General features: G+C 36.6%; 1 protein-coding gene across 1 annotated transcript in view; it reads left to right on the forward strand.

Moving 5' to 3' along the window:
- Positions 1–14,768, forward strand: part of ZC3H11A (zinc finger CCCH-type containing 11A) — a 33,724-nt gene extending 18,956 nt beyond the window's left edge. The window contains exons 8-16 of the mRNA XM_007941174.2: positions 942–1,004; positions 3,525–3,623; positions 5,083–5,151; positions 10,179–10,682; positions 11,034–11,113; positions 11,942–12,272; positions 13,142–13,308; positions 13,669–13,736; positions 14,510–14,768. Coding sequence (XP_007939365.1) covers positions 942–1,004; positions 3,525–3,623; positions 5,083–5,151; positions 10,179–10,682; positions 11,034–11,113; positions 11,942–12,272; positions 13,142–13,308; positions 13,669–13,736; positions 14,510–14,768 — 1,640 coding nt within the window. The remainder of the gene's footprint in view (positions 1–941; positions 1,005–3,524; positions 3,624–5,082; positions 5,152–10,178; positions 10,683–11,033; positions 11,114–11,941; positions 12,273–13,141; positions 13,309–13,668; positions 13,737–14,509) is intronic.
- Positions 14,769–20,492: the final 5,724 nt, after the last annotated feature.

A 20,492-nucleotide genomic window follows, 5' to 3' on the forward strand; every position in this document is an offset into this window, starting at 1 on the left:
AGTATATGTGAACTGCTGAATGAAAAGTGAATTTACTCTGTAAATCTTCACCCAAATCAAAATAAAATTTAAAAAATAATAATAAAAAAAATAAAAAAGATTTACCACCTTAGAAACCCAATGGAGGTTGCTATGAGTTGGAATTGACGATGGCAAAAAAAAAAATAATAATAATTTTAGTATATTGATTTTGATGCAAGGATGAAAAGTCTATACATTTGATTTTTTGTTATTTTAAAAGGTTGAAATTCTTATTCGAGTTTTTATGTATATTTTATTTTTACATTTACTGTTTATCTGTATCCATTCAACAAATGTATTGATTGCTTGTGAGTAAAAAACTGTAATAAAGCCTTGAGTTACAGAAAAATAATAAAGTCTTTTCCTTCAATAGGCCAGCCTTTTGGTTAGTAGTCATATGCCACCAGAGCTCCCTAGTAAGGAATAGGAACAGGTATTTGTAGTATGCTGATATACTTAAATTTTTGTACCTTTCACACAACACAGAATCACAGGAAAGAGAGTTCACTTCTTGCTGAGATGATGAAGAAAAAAAACTTAGGTTTAATAACCAATTGGTGGCAATCTACTTCTGTAGTGATACCACCTCGGAAACCCAAGGAGGGATCACTATGAGTCGAATCCAACTCGACGGCAGTGCGTTTGGTTTGGTTTGGTTGATTAGAATACAAACTATCAGCTGTTATATAGAACTGCACTGCTGCTTCCTTCTATTATGTGTGTTCAGCTGTTTAAATATTATTGCTTATTAGGTTAATTTTTTTTTTTAAGTATAATAGTCTTAGTTCCTTAAGACTGAGATCTGATTTTCAAGAGGCTGTCAGGGTAGGTGCATTAATATCAAAACATATTTTGTACCCATTAGTGGTTACTGAATGCAGAAATATTGGCTAGAGAAACTCTTATTTTTGCCATTTCAGGAGAAGAACCCTTGGTTAGATTGAGTCTCACTGAGAGACTGGGGAAACGAAAATTTTCAGTAGGTAAGATGAGTTTTGTTATGTATCTTTTATTTTCTGTTTGTTTATACATAAACATGAAACCTTCTCCAAACGTTCTTTACGCAAATTCACTGTCAGTACTGGTTTGCCAAGCTCCCTGTGTTTTTGGCTAAAAGGACTTCTTACTAAATTTCACGTTTTAATGTCTGTGTTATCCCTTTTGTTGAAATTACGGAAATTTAAATGGTTATAGTTTTATAATGAAATTGTGGTCAACTTTTCAGAAGGCACTAAATCGTCTTGGTTTTGTTTTATTGTGATTTGGGTGAAAGTTTGCAGAGCAAATTCGTTTTTCATTCAATGATTCATACACATTTTGTTTGATGACATTGATTGCAGTCCCCACAGTTTAACAACTCTCTTCCCACTTCATTCCTGTAGTAACCTTTTCCCTGTGTACTTTCCTTTCCGTTCCTCCCTCTGAGCTCTCTCCCTGTTCACAAGCTGCCTTTCTGATAGAAGGCACTAAGTTTTAAAAGCAGTAAAGAATACCTCTGTTTCTTTGGGCAAATTGAAATTTGTATTTTTTAGAGGGGAAAAAGTATGCAATTAAAATGTGATTTATATCCTTGAATTTATGGTACTATTTTATATCAGGAACGTGCTTTCCTGTATTATTACTGAATTTTCTATACCTCCCTTAGTGTTTCTGTCTCAACAGAATTGTTTTTAAAATATGACTTTAGGAGGTTCCTTCATACTCTTTTAAAATATGCTTGCAAATATGAAACCTTATCTTCAGTTTGTGTTGTCTTTGATACCATTTCCCTGTGTGATGTTTGAAAGTGTTCTGAACATACTTATGTTTCAAGTTTTCAGACAGTCATGAAATGCTAAATGTGTCCATTTTACTGTTTGGAAGATATGTCTTTAGTAGTAAAAACTGCTTATAAAAAATTCACAATTAAGCTGTGTCTGTAAATGAAATAAGGTCCCTGGGTAGCATAAAGAGTTTGCAGTTGACTGCTAACCTCAAGGTTGGTGGTTTGAGCACACCCAGTGGCACCATGGAAGAAAGACATGGTGATCTGCACTTACAAAGATTACATACAGCCTGGAAAACCCTTTAGGGCAGTTCTACTTAGTAATACATTGGGGTCTCCATGAGTCACAATGAACTAGGCAGCAAGAGATTTGGGGTTGTTTTGTTTTCGTTTTTTTTTAGTGAGTTGATATTTACTATGGATCTGCTGTTTGTCAAAGTGCTTTTTGCTTAATCCTTAACCACAATAAACTGGAGACACAATGCTTGGCACTTAAATGGTCAGTCAGTATTTTCCGCACTGACCTGACTCAAGAAAGGTTTAAGTAACTTGTCCAAAGTTATGTTGAAATGAGCATGCTATAAATTCTATAGTCATTTCCAAAGAGAACTTAGGAGAGAAAGTATTTAGAAATCCCTTTTATGTTTTAAGAAGCTTGCTTAATCTTTTACCAGTTCTAGATTTCAAGAGCAGTATTTGATCATTGAAGCATATCTTCAGGACACAAGCTAAGCCAGAGCTTCAGAAAATGAAACTTCTAGCTTTGATAAAACTAATCTAGAGATTTTAATTAAAATTAAAAATGTGGAACATAATAAATAAAGATAGGAGATATTTTATGTCAGCAAACATGTAAACTTCGTGAGTTTTTCTCTATTTCTGTTTCTTTTTTGTCTGATATTTAAATTATAAATGAGGGGAGAGGGAAAACCATAAGTGGGTAAGTTCTTTCAGGTTTTACTTTGACCCTACAAATAAATATATCTTCAGTCAAGCAGTCTGAAACAGTTTTTAGAAGTGTGTGTGACATTTAAGCAGTTTGTATTAAATAGTATAGTATCATAAACCAGGAATGAGGAAACTTGGATTCATGTCTTGCCTCTGTATATCACTCCTTCATGTTTTGGGTAAGATTTTCAGAACTTTAGATTTCTTATTTGGAATTGAAGAGGAGCTTTTTAGCCTGCAGAGTTTTCATATTACAAGAAGAATTAAAATTTTAGGATTTTATTTTTATGTTTTCCTAATCATCTCAGGTGCATTTGACATGAATTTTCTTAGAATTTAGCCCTTGGCTCTATGAGATTTTTCACATTTTTCTAATTCTGAACTTCAACTTTAACTAGGGCTTTAAAAAAAAAAAAAAAAAAGCCCTGCCACTGAGTCAGTTTTATGACCCAAAGGGTTTCTAAGGCTGTGAATCTTTATGGAAGTAGATTGCCTCATCTTCCTCCCATGGAGCAACTGGGCTTAGAATCCTTCATTCCTGGTTTTAGTCAGAAATTTGGTACATGGTAATTTGTGCGTTCTAATCCTTTATGACCCTTTCCTCATCTCCGCTTTCTGGGATGTTTTTCTTCCTTTTCTAACATTGACTGTAAGGTAGCTGGTTAACAAACACCATATAAATACAGAAAATTTATACAATCATTCTATGTATTGCCTGCTTTTGCTGGTATTCCTTGATCTTGCTCAAGATTGATTTGAACTCTTAAAATTAAGTTTTGGCTGTTTGTAGGTGGTGACAACGATCCTCCGTTAAAGCGTAGCCTTGCACAGAGACTAGGAAAGAAGGTTGAATCTCCAGAAACTAACACTGACAAAGCATCAAAGAAAGGTATTTTTGTTCTAATATACTCAGTGTGTATGTACACGTCATGACGCTTGTTTTTTATAACATTAATGGCTAGTTTGTCATTCTTTTGCCTTAGAGAAATCCGAGTATTATTTTCTGGTATCTGTTTTATTACTTACTCAACAAACACTTGCGTTTAGCTCTTACTCTGCTAGATTCTAGGTATAAACCATTGAGCAAATTAAACACCACTACACTCCTCAGGAGCTTATGATATAATGGAAGATAGAAATACTTACAAATATTGTCATAAATTCTGTGATGAAAAAAGTATGTGGTTCTATGGGAGCACATAGAAAGAGCACTTAGTCTTGCTGTCTGTTGGAGAAAGATTCCCAGAGAAAGTGATGTTGAAGTTTAGAGCTGAAGCGTGAGCTAAGAATTGGTCAGGTAAAGTTAAAGGGCCAGGGACTATAACATGTGCAGAGTACCAGATCTAAGAAAGCATGATATGCACAAGGAATTGAGTATGGCTGAAACATAGAATTGGAATAAAAAGCATGGTGACTGGAGAGGGAAGGAAGGACTAGATGATGTAGAGCTTTTTAAGCCATGTTAAAAAGTTTGTATTTACCTTAACATAGTAACAAATCAGTCAAAGGCTGTAAACTGGGATCAAAGGCTCAGATTGACATTTTGTAACCTCTGCCTACAATATTGAGAAAGATTAGAAGGGGACGAGGAGGCTGTTGTTAAAATAATCTGTCAAGAGGAGTTAGTGGCATAGATTTAGTACTGTAGAGGTAGTTACGGAGAGATGTGGACTAAATCAGGAGATATTTGGGAGTTAGAACGATTTATAATTGAAAGACAGAAGGGAGTAAAGGGTTGGTTGGTCTTCTTGCATGACATAGTTAAATGTTGGAGCTTTTTTTCTTACTGTGTTTCATTTTAATTTTTCTTGAAGATAAGAAATTAAATAACTTCTTTTCCCTTTTATTCTGACCCAAGATGATGTTCTTGTTTGGGGGTTTTGGGTATTCTGTGAGCAAGCAGAAGTTAACTTTTTCATTGTAGCCAAATTTCCTTCCTCCCTGCTTCTTTTCCTCTTTGCCTGTCAATCAAAGTGAAGATTCTCATAACTGAGGAGCATAGTTCAAATAGGTTCATGGGTAAAAATCTTTTTGATGCCAATAAGATTATAGGAAATTGTAGGGTAATAAGATTATTTCTCTGGATCTTGTAGTTTTTGTTTTACAGATACAAAGACAGTTGATTTCTTTTTTTAGCTGTCCATGGTGCTCTGGGGAATCCATGATGCTTATAGATGTGTTCTTGGGAGAAGTAAAATTTAAGACAATGAGAGATTTAAAAAAAAACTAAAAAACCTGTTTGCTTTAGAAGAAAAATATAAGCATAATTTATGAACTTTGAAAAAGATATTTGATCTATAAAAAGTCTCTGTTCAACTTTTGGTTATTGTGATTGTTTCTTTTTACAGTTCAAGTCTCCAAGTCTCTGAAGGAGCGATTAGGCATGTCTGCTGATCCAAACAGTGAGGAAGCAGCAGGTTGGTAATCCTCAGACCAGGTCCTCAGGTTTTTCCCTTGCCATAAAAGTCTTTGCTTTTCCTCCAGTTTACCTATTGAAGTTAGATTAGAGTTTATGTTTTGTTTTTGTGATTTTGTTTGGTTTTTAAATAATTTACTCACTGTTTGAATTTCCGTTTAATACTTAGAGATGGCAAAATGGTTGCTCATTACAGTATTAATAGTGGGAAATTAGAAACAACCCAACTATCCAACAAAAGGGAATTAGATTATATTATTGTAGTTATACTGCCTTGGAAACCCAAGAAGGAGGGGCCTCTATGAGTCGGTCAGACTCGACGGCACATAACAACAACAACGTGTAAAAATTATTACTGTTACTAAAAATCATGTTCCGAACAATAATGACATGGAAAAATGCATCATATCAAATGAAGAAAGATGACAAAACAGCATGTACCAGTTTAGAACTAGAGCAATAATAAAAGCTTGGGGAAAAAAAAGGGGGAAGTGTGTTTTTTTTATTATAGAAACTTATTCTTAGGAAAAATATGCGTGCGTATGGGATGATTGCAATTTTGTAAAGATATAAAATATGTTTAGAAAAACTGAAAAAAATACACCAAAATACTAACATTGGTTTTATCTCAGTATTGAGGTTTTAGGTAATTTTAGTCCTTTATAGTTTTTGTATATAGTCTTTATACTCTAATTTTAAAACTTTTTAAATTGTGAGATAAATTATGTAACTGTTTTCATTTACATATATATACACATATGCATCCACATACATGTAAATATAATATATGTACAATTTAAAGAAGAATAAAATAAACATTCATGTATTCAACTATCCAGACTTTTTATACATTCCCAGATTTAGTTTGATATTTTCTGTCTCAAATTTTTACTTTTTACATCTATATTGATGAATGATGTTACTTTCCTTTCTTACCATGTCCTTATCTTACCTGATTTGGGTATTAAGATTATACATTTGACCCTTGAACAATACAGGGGTTATGGGTGCCAACCCCTGTGCAATTGAAAATCCAGGTATTACTTTTTACTCCCCAAAAACTTAACTACTGACAATCTACTGTTGACCAGAAGCCTTACTAATAATATAAAGTCTTAACATAGTTCTTGCTGTACAGTTACTAGATTTTCACATGTAGACTTTCACACACATACATAATAGATAAATTTATTAACTACACAACATGATGATTTACTCTACATTAAGTGGAAGTGAACCATCTTAAAGGTCTTCATCCTTACCAGCTTCACACTGAGTAGGCCAAGGAGGAGGAAAGGTTGGTCATGCTGTCTCAGGGATGACAGAGGTGGAAAAGATGGAGGAGGTGGAAGGGAAGGCAGGAGAGACATGCACACTCAGTGTAACTTTACAGAAATGCATTGTAATTTCTGTCTGATGTTTTTGTATTTTTGTTTCTCTAAAAATGTTTCTATACAGTACCAATCCTCCTTCAACCATTTGCTTTAGTTTGAGTACCCATATCACAGAAGGGTCTGTGTCATAAAAGAAGTCAAAAGCAATCTTGAATAATTGGAACCCTTCTGCCAGATTGTCTAATGTCAGTTGTTTTCTAGCACTACTGCTTCTACATTTTCTTCTTCATTGTCTGGCACTGCTCAGAAGCACTCATCTCCATCAGGTCGTTGTCTGTTCATTTCTGTGGCGTGATACCTGTTAGCGCTTGAATTTCTCCAAGATCCGTCTCTTGAGGGGGAAAATCCCACACACAAGTAGTCCTGCATAGTTCAAACCCATGTTGTTCAAGGATCAGCGATACTAACATCATTCACAAAAGGGCATCTCATGTTAGATGTTCTTACTCTTTTGTAGGCAGCTTGAATTTATCCTCCAGAAACTTTTTATCATTCTGTAGTATGTTGCAACTTTACTATGGTGGATCACAACATAGATCTTTTTTCTTTATTCTGCTCAGTATTCATTAGGTCCTTTGAATTTAAGGACTTACTCCATTATTTCTAGAAAGCATTCATCTGATTTCTTTGAGTGTATCCTCCCTACCTTTTTGTTTTCATTTTATGGAATTCTTATTTAGACACATCTAAGAACTTGTGGGAGTGTGCTCCACATGTCTCCCAAACTTACGGTTGTATTTCCCATCTCTTTGCTTTTATGCTTAACCTTCTATGAGCTTTATTTGGCCTTGTTTTCTAGATCAAGGGCCAGCAAACTTTTGCTGTAAAGGGCCAGACACTAAATAGTTTAGGCTATGTGTTGCACAGTTTCTGTAGCTGAATAGCTGCCATTATAGTGAGAAAGCAGCACATGCAATATGTAAATGAAAGTATTCCAATAAGGCTTTAGTTGCAAAACTGAGATGGCAGCCAGATTTGGCACTAGGGCTGTTGTTTGCAGATCCTTTCCTAGATGACTGCTTTCAGGTCAGCTTTGCCTGTTTTATTATTCAGTCCATTGGATATTTACTCTGACACCTGTTGAGGTTTTTTGGTCCAAAACTGTTTTGTTTTCTGATTTTGCCTTTTTCATACCTGATTTGGCTGCTCTGGGGTTTTTAATTTGAAATTTCGGGGGTGGGGTTGGTAGTATTAAAGCTTCTTAATCACTTCACTTTATTTAGCTCATTTTTAATATTATTGTTTTTCTGTAGTTGTAAGAAGTTGCTCCTGTGGTTTCTCCTGTGGTTGTAAAAGTCTTTCTCCTAAGTAGCTCTGTATCCTGACTTGTAGAGGATGTGATCGATAACCAGCAAAGTGAGCTAAAGGCAGCCTTGTGGGAGTTACAAGGAGGAAGTTAGCTACGATTGCCACAGTGAGAAAGGCTTTCTTTACTTTCAGAGTAGAACTGATTTCTTCCTTTTTGATCTTTGCCTTTTCTTTTCCTCCCTTCCCTCCTTTTTCTGCTTGTCATTTTGGAAGCCTGAAGTTTTCATGTTCTGCTTCTCTCTAGCCCCAACATCTTTATGATGTGCCCTCTTCCCAGGCAGGCTCTTCTCTTTTTAAGGACCAGTTGTCAGGAGAGGGCCATGACTGGCCCAACTAACGTGTCTTTAAATTTTTACCCTAATGGTTATCCCAGAACCCATTGTTGGTTTTCATACTGGTTAACCTGAGTTTGCATTTTCCTTTGGCTCTGTTGAAAAGAATAGCTCTCAACCCTATAGTCCTACCTTTTTTTTTTTTGGTAAATTCAAACATCTTGTTTCCTGATTTCAGGAATTTCTCAAGATTTATGCTTTTCCAGTACAACCTTATTTTCCATTGCTATTGTGCCTTTGTTTTATTTTTGATGTATTCTCTATGATTTTGATGGAAATTTGGTAGGGCAAGGAAACTGCTGAGAGTGATTTTTCTTAGACTGGTAATTTAGAGCTCAGTCAACCATCTCAAAATGAGAGAGTTTATAATTTTTTACAAAAAACCTAAACAAATAATTTAGCGTTTGAGTGCTTCTTATGTAATGGGTGCTATGCTAAAAGATTTCAGGTCATAAAATACATACACAGTCACTGATCTCAAGAAGTGTATATTGTTGTTGGAGATTGGCAACTACAGTACTGTGTGATCAGGGCTGTGAGAGGAGAAACAAACTAGATTTGAGAAATTCAGGTTCTAAGGTGAGTCTTGAACTCAGTTAAAATGTAGTTTAAAAAAAGAGAGACCAGTAAGAAATGCTGTGTGTTGGGGGTACAGCCCATATTCAGAGGTTTAGGAGTCAGAACAGACTGTGTTTAAGGTTGTTAAAGGGTATTGTTTGCCTTGTTGAATAATTTCTGAGAGTTAAAAAAATGTTGACTTATTAGTTGATCATACAATTAGCAAATGGACAACACACAGCATGAGACTGGGTCCTGCACCTGAGATGAGACAGGATGGGATTCTTACAATCCAAAGAACAAAGAATGTCAGGGAAGTCCAACTGGTTTTAATATATCTTTCAGATATTCATCAAAATGTCTCTTAAAATTCTTTCTTCCTCAGAATTGCGATGCATGTCTGAAGGGTCAGTGTTTGCCAATGCCAGCATGTCTGGAATGTAGAGGTATTCTGAGAGTGCTGGTTGTATATAAACTTAAATAAGCTAATTGTTATCTCTAAAGTTCAGGTTACTTGATAGCTTAAACATTTGCCCTGTGAAATCAGGTAGCAGCTATGTTCTTTCAGGTTTGGCATAAGTGACTCCATCTTGTTTTAGCTTCTACTCAAAAACCACAGCAGCAGTTTAATTTTTATTTTTCTTTAAAAATTACTTATCAGTGATTACGTGTGTGTGTGTATATATATATATATAATATCCAAATTATTCTTGTTCATTCCGTATCACTTCATTACTTCTTTTCCTAGCTTTTTAGTCATGAGGGTAGTTATTTATGTGAAATTTGTTCTTTAGTTTAAACAGATATAGAATGATTATCCTTAAAAGTAGCTGTTTGGTAGGTTTCATGGCACACCAGTATCCGGACCTTCCATTTTCCTTCTGCCTTGTCAATTGTTTTACCTCCTTTTTGTCATTGGAATGTCACGTGTATATCAGTTCCTCTGAAAAGCTTCCCTTAGCCCATTCTAGGCAAGGGTTAGTGTTCTTGTTATATGCTCCTTTAGTATTATACTGCCTTTATCAAAGCTAATATTACCACACTATTTCATGACTGGTTTTAACATCTGTCTTTCTGCTAGAGATAGTAGTTTGTTTACCATTACATTTATAGCATAGTGTCCCATACATGTCTATGTATGTGTATGGAAGAATTAATTTATTTCTACTTTGAGTGGTAAGACTCAAATGGTAAGAAATCACAGATTTTTCTGACTAGTACATGGCTTTCATGTATGTCAAGAATAGCCTCTGAATACAAATACAAATCAGCAAGTTTTGCCTTCTGTAAGTTTTCCTTGAGGGTCACACTGCCTGAAACATGCAGTAATCTAAAATTGAGATTGAAACTAATACAATACTCTTGATCATATTCATTCTTAGTGATACCTTTCTACTGGACATCCAGTGACATTATTATTTCCCCATTCAAAACAGAGAAAGTTACTAAAGTTGGCGAGATCCATGTGAAGACATTAGAAGAAATTCTTCTTGAAAGAGCTAATCAGAAACGTGGAGAATTGCAAACTAAACTTAAGACGGAAGGACCTTCAAAAGCTGATGATTCCACTTCAGTAACAAGAAGCTCCTCCAGTATCCGAATCAAAACCTTCTCTGAGGTCCTGGCTGAGAAGAAACATCGGCAGCAGGAAGCAGAGAGACAGAAAAACAAAAAGGATATAACTTGCATCAAGTTAAAGACTGATAATGAAATTAAAAAAACAGTGCTTTTGCCACCCATGGTTGCCAGCAAAGGACTGTCAGAGGAGCCACTAGGTAAAACCAAATCAATACAGGAGGTGCACATCAAGACGCTGGAGGAAATTAAACTGGAGAAGGCACTGAGGGTGCAGCAGAACTCTGAGAGCAGCACCAGCTCCCAGCCCCAGCCTGAGGGCACACCAGGGACAAGGCGGCTACTGCGCATCACCAAAAGAACAGGTAACAAAAGATCTGATCCTAGTAACACTTCTCCAAAGAATATCCCAAAAGTCAGAGTTACATTGACCTTTGATGTTCTCAAGAGTTATATGAGAACTCTTACTAGTTCAAATAACTTTGCAAAGCATTAGAGTTAATAAAATAAAGGGTTTTTTTTTTTAACAACACCATATAGACCTTCGATATCCTACTGTACATTATGAGACTGTAAGAGGACTAATTGGTTTTATCTATAGTGTGATTTGCCCTGCCTTATCACTGATTGCATTAAGAAACATTTTGCTTAACTTTAGCCACTTTGAAGTTTCAGCCTGCGTAAGAAAATTATTGATGTGTTTATTTTGAAAATAGGTGTAAAAGAAGAAAAGAAACTTCAGGAAGGAAGTGAAGTTGCATCTCAGAGCAGTGTTAATAGAGCAGAGGCTAAAGAGGTGAGTTTATTTAATATCATTGTATAATTTTTTCCTTTGGCAAGCAGTGGCTAGATGATTGGGGCTTTTTAGTTTTAGCTTACCTTATAAACACTTCACTGATACTGTTATTTATCATACTTATCGTTTTCTACGAGAGTTTTCTCTTGTACTATATATATCAGTGTCCTCCGTCCTTATAAAGTTGTTTCTAACTGACCATCAGTGCTTTTAAAATGTATTTCCTGCCTTTGAGAGTAATAGTGCTACAAAACTTAGGAATTTTCATTTTATGAAAGAATGAAAAAACCCTCATAATTCCATAACCCAGAAGTAAGCACATAATTTTTTCATGAATTTCCTTTTGGTCTTTTGTTTATATATGTATGCAGTTGAACTTGTGTAATATATATATATATTTTTAATGATTTTACCATATTAATAATTATTCAAAACTTTTATTTTTATTAGCCACGTAATATTCTATTACATAGCTATAATCTTTTTAGCTGTTTAGATTTTGTCATACACAATTATAAGTACTAGGATAATAAACAGCTTTGTACATAAATCTTAGTGCAGGTGTCTTGTTAGGTAGATGTCATTAGTATTTGACTAAAAGTCATCACTGTTTAGCATATAGAAATAGTTTTTATTGGTCCACACATCTTTAATTCTTTCATTTTAGCTTAGTATTGTCTAGTTAATATCAAATAAAGAGCTTTTATCTTGGATTCTGGGTCATGTCAAACTGCTTGACTTAGATGTTAGCCCAGTATCTATTAAATAATGTTTAATATGTAGATTGAGGTACTGAATTTTAACAATATCATGGAAACTTACCTACAGATTTCCGATGAGACCACAGGAATTGGCGCCACTAAAATTCAAGTCAGGAGATGTGAAACCTTGAAAGAGAAGCACATGCAGAAACAGCAGGAAAAGGGAGCTCCACAAAAGGAAAAATCAGTTTTGATACCCCTTCAGGGAGACGTAGCCTCTTGCAATACTCAACTGCTAGAGAAACCAGTGCTCACAACTGTACCAGGCATCACTCGGCACCAGACAAAGAGGCTGCCCACAAAGTCATCCCAGAAGGTGGAGGTAGAAACCTCAGGGATCGGCGATTCAATATTGAACGTGAAATGTGCAACACAGCCCTTGGAGAAAAGGGGTAAAGGTGAGTTATTTAAAGTGTGTCTTGCTTTAGGATTTCAGAATTACCAGAGTAATTGGAAATATTTGGGTTCAATTTAATTTACCTTTCATACTGGTCAAAGGGGTCCCCTGGTGGTGCAAATGGTTAAGCACTCAGCTGGTAACTAGTGCTTAAGGCACTTGACTGCTAACCAGAAAGCTGGTGGTTCAAACCCACCAGCCACTCCTCAGAAGGAAGGGTGGGCAATCTACTTCCGTAGTGATACCACCTCGGAAACCCAAGGAGGGGTCGCTATGAGTCGGGTCTGACTCAACGGCACATAACATTAACTAACTAGAAGATTAATGGTTCAAACCACCCAGCAGCTCCACAGGAGAAAGACCTGATGATCTGCTTCTATAAAGATTACAACCCAGAAAACCCTATGGGCAAGTCTGGTCTGTCACATAGATTGCCATGAGTCAGAAATGATTTAATGGCACCAGCAACAACATTGGTCAGATGGGTAGAAAGGAATATTTCTGACAGTTTTTTTAAAAAGACAAAGCTAGATGAATTGCTTTCTCAGAACTTTTATTTGCTGTTCAGAAAGCTCTCTTTCAAACTTACTCCATGGTGCATCCTCCCTTTAGTTTTGAAAATGAAAAAACACCGGGAAATAGAAGGTGGTGGCACATTTAAGAACCACTGAAAGATAGGTCATTTGAGTATGACTCTGCATTAGGTCCATACATTGTAATAAACATTGCCTGTGGATCATTTGCAGACTTTGTGTATGTTTGTGTGGTATTCTATTACTGGAGGAATTTTTGGTATTTTGTGCTGAATCATTTTCCATGTTAAAAAGAAATTATTCTAGCTATTAATTGAATACTTCCTATGTTTTGTAGCTAAACCCAAAGTGAATGTGAAGCCATCTGTGGTTAAAGTTGTTTCAGCCCCCAAATTGGCCCCAAAACGCAAGGCAGTAGAGGTTCACCCTGCTGTCATTGCAGCTGTGAAGCCACTCAGTTCCAGCAGCATCCTGCAGGAAAGCCCAGCCAAAAGAGCAGCTGTGGTAAGATGTGGATCCAGCTCCACAAGCTTGAGCTTGATTCTGCGTGGGAAGGAATCAGGGCAGATTAATAACCCTTTCTTGGCTCTTCATATCTTTGTAAAGTACTTCCTACCATTAGTTGTTTAGATCACTATTTGCAGTTAGAGATTTGTATAATGGTGGGACGGGGTATTTTTAACTAATTCTTGGTGGAAAGGTATTTTGCTATTTGTACACTCTGCCTTTTGATAATTGATTCTTAAATTCCTAGACTTATAAAAGGTAACAGGAATCTAAAAAGGCAGCAAAAGAAAATGAATTTGCTGAAACCAAACAAAGTCCAACTCACCTGCTGAATTATCCGTTCTCTTAATTTTGTAGGCTGTCGTCCCGCTCCTCTCTGAGGACAAGTCAGTCACTGTGCCTGAGACAGAAAAACCTAGGGACAGGTAATGCCGCACAATCCTTTTTAACCAAACTTCAGATCTCTATTATTATTATATGCTCTCTAGAGAATAACAGTAGCTAGTGCCTAAGGCACTTGACTGCTAACCAGATGGCTGGCAGTTCAAATCCACCAGCCACTGCTCAGAAGGAAGGTTGGGCAATCTACTTCCCATAGTGATACCATCTCAGAAACCCGAGGAAGGGTCGCTATGAGTTGGGCAGGTCCGACTTGATAGCACATAACAACAACAGAGAATAACAGGAGCTCTGGTGGCGTAATGCCTAAGGCATTTGACTGCTAACTGGAAGGCTGGTGGTTCAAACCCACCAGCCACTCCTCAGAACAAGAGTCAGGCAATGATAACACCCTGGAAACCCAAGGAGGCGTACTCTGTGGCAGTGAGTTTTTAGAGTTAGAGAATAACACTGCTAGATAACTTTAAACATTTGTAATTTAGCCACATCTAAATAAATTTTATGAACTTAAAAGTAATTGCAAGAAAACATGAAATTCAATATTGCTATTTTTCTGTGGTGCCGTTGTTTGTATTTTACCTGTATTATTTAAAACATGTTTTGAATACCTGGCTAAATTCTGCTTTAAATTATGAAATTGCTTGATTCTAAATCGGTTAAAAAGAAAAAAATATATTTTTTTTATGTGTCCTCAGAAACAACTCTTTGTTAATAACTTTTGTCCTTGAGCGAACAGGTGGTTCAGCCAGCCATTGAAAAGGAGCAGTTTTTTAATCTTTTTTTCTCCCCCGACTTATAGTCTTGTGCCATCGCCAACTCAGTCCTCTTCAGATCCTTCACCTCCAGAAGTATCAGGCCCTTCCTCATCCCAAGTGGCTATGAAAACTCGCCGACTCAGCTCTACTTCAACAGGAAAGCCCCTGCTCTCTGTGGAGGATGATTTTGAGAAACTAATATGGGAGATTTCAGGAGGCAAATTAGAGGCTGAGATTGACCTGGATCCTGGGAAGGATGAAGATGACCTTTTGCTTGAGCTATCAGAAATGATTGATAGCTGAAGGTGGTAGTGCAAAAAAAAAAAAAAAAACCTCACCAAAAAACTGGACTTAGTTTCATCTATTATCACATTTACCCGAGGTGATCATTGCGTTAGTCTAGAATTTGACCCACATCAGAAGTATACCTCTGAATTACCTGTATGTGTCCCAGATTCCTTGGGGTCAGATTTTTAAAGTCACTCATTTCATTTTGTTCATTTGATGCCATTGTTTAGCATCTTTGAAATAAAGTTCTGTTTTACCTTTCTCTCTGCAAAAAGAGACTGAGAGGAGGATCCAGGTGAAAGGACGCAAGAGAACTAGTGACTCCTTGAGGTGTTTTGTCAGTTTGGCTTTTTTTTCCCCGTTTGTTGTATTTCTTTTATGTATTGTCTTAATGTACATAATATTACCTAAATTTGAAAAGGATGAAGACAGCTGCTACCATTAAGGACCAAATTTCATGCTACCACTAAACAAAAAATTCACTGCGTCTATGTTAAATTGTATGTCTTTTTAAATGTATTTAGAGATTCATCTAAGCTTTAGAGAAGGCTGAGTAGCTTAGGAAGCCAGTAATCGGGACATAACTTTGTACCTGATTTTGATGCTTCTGCTGCTCTATAAGCCTCTGAAAAGCAATAGCTAATTTATTATTACTGTAATTTTTTAAGGCTTTAAAGTGCCTCTGGGGTTCCCTGAAACTAATTTTCTATTTCTGGGATTTCCTGGATTCTCTATAAGAGATGATGATATGATTAGAGGAATTCTTTTTAGTATGGAAGCTGTCCCTTTTTCAGTACTTGCCTCCTATTGTGATTGAATTATCAAAGGGACAAAAATTGGTTAATTTTTTATTTCTAACTCTCAGCAAACTCCTCTTGCCTAATATTTATTTGGGTCCCTGTAACTAACTGAGGGGAAAAAATGAATTCATTGAAGCTGCCAATATTTATCTATGAACTGTAGCAGTACACTGACTTGTACTGTAGCAGGGACATTGAGATGCTCGGGGGGTGTATTGCATACCTTCCAGTTACACTGTTTTCTTCATTTCTGAATTGAATTTTATTTTCTTGGTGTTGGTCTCCTTCATGTCACCTCAAGGGTTTAGACTTGTGAAGGAACAAGTATGATGGGGATAGTAGTCTTGAAAGGAGACATACTGTACATAATCGGAAGGAAAAAGAAAGGACTTACCCATTTTGATATGTTGCTGTAGGTGGCCAGTTTTGTTTCTCAAAGGGAAATCTGACCCACCTGTCAAGCTGGCTCCTAAGGAACTGCTGTTGTAAACAGCTCATCAAGAGTTGAACCTCCACGTAGCCATTTTGGAAATATGGAAAAGGAAGAAAGCCACGGGACTGCCTGTTCAGTTTTGGGGAAATGTGGATGATTCTGCACAAGCAAAAATGACTTGAAATTTACAAATAGACACCTCTCTACCAATCCATCTTCAGTGACCGAATGTTGTATGATAGCCGTCCAAAGCAGGGGTGGAATTAATCTGGTTTCACAACACATTTTCTACTTTTTTCGTTTTTGGAATCACCTTACAGATTCCAGGTCCCTTTTGTATATAACCTTTATTCTTTTGTTTTTTAAAAATAACTATGTCATATTTAAATCCCTTGTATTAGTCAGTGATTCATGTTCAGCATTATTTCAACCATTTGCCATTACAGAAAGAAATACTTATTTGTGTTCTAAATAAAACTGGTGTAGAAAAGTCTTGATACTGTGAGTCAGTAGTCTTACATTACTTCATCCTACCCTCTGACTTGACAGAGATCCTAGTCAGAATTGTGTTGCCTTGTGTAAATGCTCCAGATTCACAGATTACTGTTGGGTTTTAGAGACTTTTCATAAGGACCTGTGCCAAACACATCTACACATGTGCTCAATTTAAGTTTTACCTGCATATACATTAGGTAAGAATGCATGTCATTATTGTATGTACCTTCTATCATGCATGAGAAGTTTTTTCTGCATGTGAAAAATTATTTACTTCAGGAGAGTCCAGATATTTTCAGCAGTCTATATCAATTTTAAATTATTATGGGGACACATACGTATTTGTTAGTTACTAAAGAACGTGGATTTTTTAATAGTAGTCTTAAGTCTCAGCAAGTTGAATCAACCTTTCATAAAATGCAAAACAGATTGTATGTTTAATATTGAATGATGATGGCCTTCAATTTTAACAGGAGGAGGAAGGCCCAAATGCTGCAGAGTTTGGCCATATCCAGAAGTGTTAAGATTGTTTTGAACATATGTATCTGTATCAAGGTAAATCCCAAAGTTCTGACCTCAATTTTGAATTCCAATGAAACTTCTCCTATATGTCCAAAACATAGATTTGTTTCATCTCAGCTAGTTTGAAACCACCACAGAGAGAAGACTGATGTTTGTTTATTACCACTTCAGGAACAAAGTTTGATCAATATTGATTAAAGCTCTATGATCGTTTTCTAAAACTGGGTCCATTTCACCAGAATAATTCTGCAATTGATTAATTGATTTGAATTTTGCAGCTTGGCAACAGGAAGTACATGCTTTCTAGGTGCTAACTGTTGTAATAGGCAACACTCCTTTAAACTAGCTAATATTTATTGAGTACTTAACTACTTACCTCTTAATTCACATTTCCATTTTGACACTGTATTGGAAGATCATTGCCGTTTTTCTCATTGTAGTTCCAATATTCAGATTTAACAGTAAAAAAGTACACTCTTAGGAACCATTGTGTTTGTATTGAACCTTTCAAGAACCCTTTTTTATTAAATGTGATCTTAAGAAACTGCTCAAATAAATCTTTGAAAGTTTTTGCAATCGAGACATCTGAAATTTCCAAACTGCTTCAGTTTATTTTGAATTTGCAAAATGATGGTATTTAAGGATGTGTGCCCAAAGAAAATAATTGACCATTAAGAAAATTATATATATTGTACAGTAAAACGGGCAAAAAATAAATAAGCAATGACTGAATAAGAACAGCAATCTAGAAAATTTATCTATTTTTAGATTTAGGTTCCAGAGGATTTACTGAATTGGGCAATAATGTATTTAAATTTGGTTGAATTTATAATTTAAGAGGCTGAGTCTGAGGTAATAAGCAAAAAGCAGTAAGTGAACTAAAACTTGGTATTGACTTTCCCTAGGTTTTTTGGTCTTAAGATTCTGTGACTGATTTGTCCTCAAAAGGAAGTGAGACCTAGAAAGTTGAGAGTAAAGGTAAGCTCAGCCAAAAATCAGATTCTGAAGAAGGCAGAGAAGGAAAAAAAGACTCCTGGTGAAGCTAAGTACAGGCATACCTCATTTTATTGTGCTTCACTTTAGTGTACTTTGTAGCTACTGCATTTTTTTTTTTTTTTTTACAAATTGGTGGTTTGTAGCAATCCTGTGTCAAGCAGGTTGGTTGGCACAATTTTTCCAATAGCTTGTGCTCACTTCATGTCTCTTGTGTTTTGGTAATTCTCACAATATTTCACACTTTCATAATGCTCTTGCACACTTTAATAGACTATAGTGTAAACATAACTTTTAAATGCACTGGGAAGCCAAAAGATAATGTGACTAGCTGTATTGCAATATTAGCTTTATTGCAGTGGTTTAGAACCAAACTTGCAATATCTGAGGTATGCCTGTAAATGAAGGGAAGGAAAAGCACAATGGAGTGAACGCTGACACCTTTGTGTGGATAATGAGGTCATTTATTAGGACTGGGAGCTCAAGGAGGATGAGCAAACTTAGAAAAGTTAGTGTGGAGAAACATGATAGAAATATATTGGCATGTAACTGCCACAAAGCATTTTGGACTCCTACCCCTGGTGGCTCAATGGTTACTGGAAGGGTTTGTGTTTCAAACCCACCAGCAGCTCAGCAGGGGGAAAGACTTGGTGATCTGCTTCTGTGAAGGTTACAGCCTAGGAATCACTATGGGACAATTCTGCTCTATTACAAGGGGTCACTTGGGTGGGAATCAACCGGATAGCACACAATAGCCACCCCTTGAAGAGGCTCAGATGAGAACATTATGTACTCTAACCATAATTTAACACTACTGGCCACTAGGGAAGGAGGTCTCATGGTGTAGTGCCTAAAGCATTTGACTGCTAACCAGAAGGTTGGTGGTTCTAACCCACAAGCTGCTCTGTGGAAAGAAGATGGGGTAAATTACTTCTGTAAAGATTTACTACCTCAGAAACACAATGGTGGTTGCTATGAGTCAGAATTGATTCAATGGCAGTAAGTTTGGTTTTTGGTTTTGGCCACTAGGGGTAGACAAGAGTATAAGACAAGCCCTTGAAGTACTTAGGAAATACTTTTAGAGAAAAGTACCAGGAGTGAAGTTGGTGCAAATAATAAGCAAGTGCTGGTATGTTGTTCTGTGCCGTCGAGTTGGACCCAACTCATAGTGACCCCTCCTTGGGTTTCAGAGGCACTATGACTACGGAAGTAGATTGCCCAACCTTCCTTCTGAGGAGTGGCTGGTGCGTTTGAACCGCCAGCCTTCTGGTTAGCAGTCAAGTGCCTTAGGTACTATGCTACCATATGGGAGGGATAAATGAGTGTGACATCATTGAGTTGCAAACTGCTCAGGGTAGGCTTCCTGGAGGTGTGAGAGCCAGAGTTTTGTGTAGTTTAGCAAAGGAGATGATTTGATTGGCACACAAGGCCAAAATTGAGCAAGTAAGGTTTGTTTTCATAACCTTTGACCATCATCCTGTTGGTACTTTTCTTTAGAGCCTCTGCTTTGTCTCATTCTTGCTCTCAGTTGGCTGTCAACTATTCTTGGCTAAAGTAGGAATGGGAAAGAAAAATCTACTTAAAATTCAAATTAAGTCACTCTGCTTCATAAATGCTTCCTTGCTTCCCTCTTTCCTCTGAAATTAAATTCAAGGTCCTTAGCATAGCATGTAAGGGCCCCAGCCTATCAGTTTCTTCTGCCACTGACCCTTCATGCTGGACACTCCAGCAAAACTTCCTGCAGTTGATTTCCCAAATACGCTAATCTCTCTAGCCCTTTGCCTTGGTTAATGCTATGGCTATTCTACCTAAAAGTCTGTTTCCCTCTTTTCTTTCTGCTAACCCCTACATACCCTGTACCACCAGGCTACCTCTCTCAACACTGCACATTCCCTCTCACCAAAGTGGGATTTAGTACTTGACACCAGTAATGTTTTGTGTGAACAGTCTACTTCTTGACGGTTTTCTTGCTTAGGAAATGGTATAGATGATGCAACTCCTGATTAACTGTTTTCCAAGGAGTTGGAAAGTTTGAACTAGACTCTCACCATCTCATACCTATAGATAGTTTCATCTAGCAGTTTACAGATTATCAGCTATAATTTTGTGAGAAATCATTTTGCATCTTCAAATAAGAACATCTGGATTTCATTATTATCTGGCCCAATCCTCAGATTATACCTTTTTTTTTTTTAATAGTGGTTTGAGTGAAAGTACGGAGCAAATTAGTTTTCCATTCAACAATTTATACACATTTTGTTTCGCCACATTAGTTGCAATTCCTTCAATGTAACAGCACTCTTCCAGCACTTCCTCCTTGTTTCTCCAGTTTCATTCATCTGTTTTTCCTGCCCCTTCCTGCCTTCTGAGCTTTGTTTTGGGGCAAATCCTGCCCTTTTTGGGTCTTTTATGGTTGATTCCTTTGAAAACTACATTCCTCATGAGTATTATTGCTCACTTTATAGGCCTGTTGTTTGGCTGCTAGGTGATCCTGGG

This window comes from Orycteropus afer, unplaced genomic scaffold (genome assembly GCF_000298275.1).
Source record: "Orycteropus afer afer isolate SDZICR_OR568_19922 unplaced genomic scaffold, OryAfe1.0 scaffold00075, whole genome shotgun sequence".
NCBI lineage: Eukaryota > Metazoa > Chordata > Mammalia > Tubulidentata > Orycteropodidae > Orycteropus > Orycteropus afer.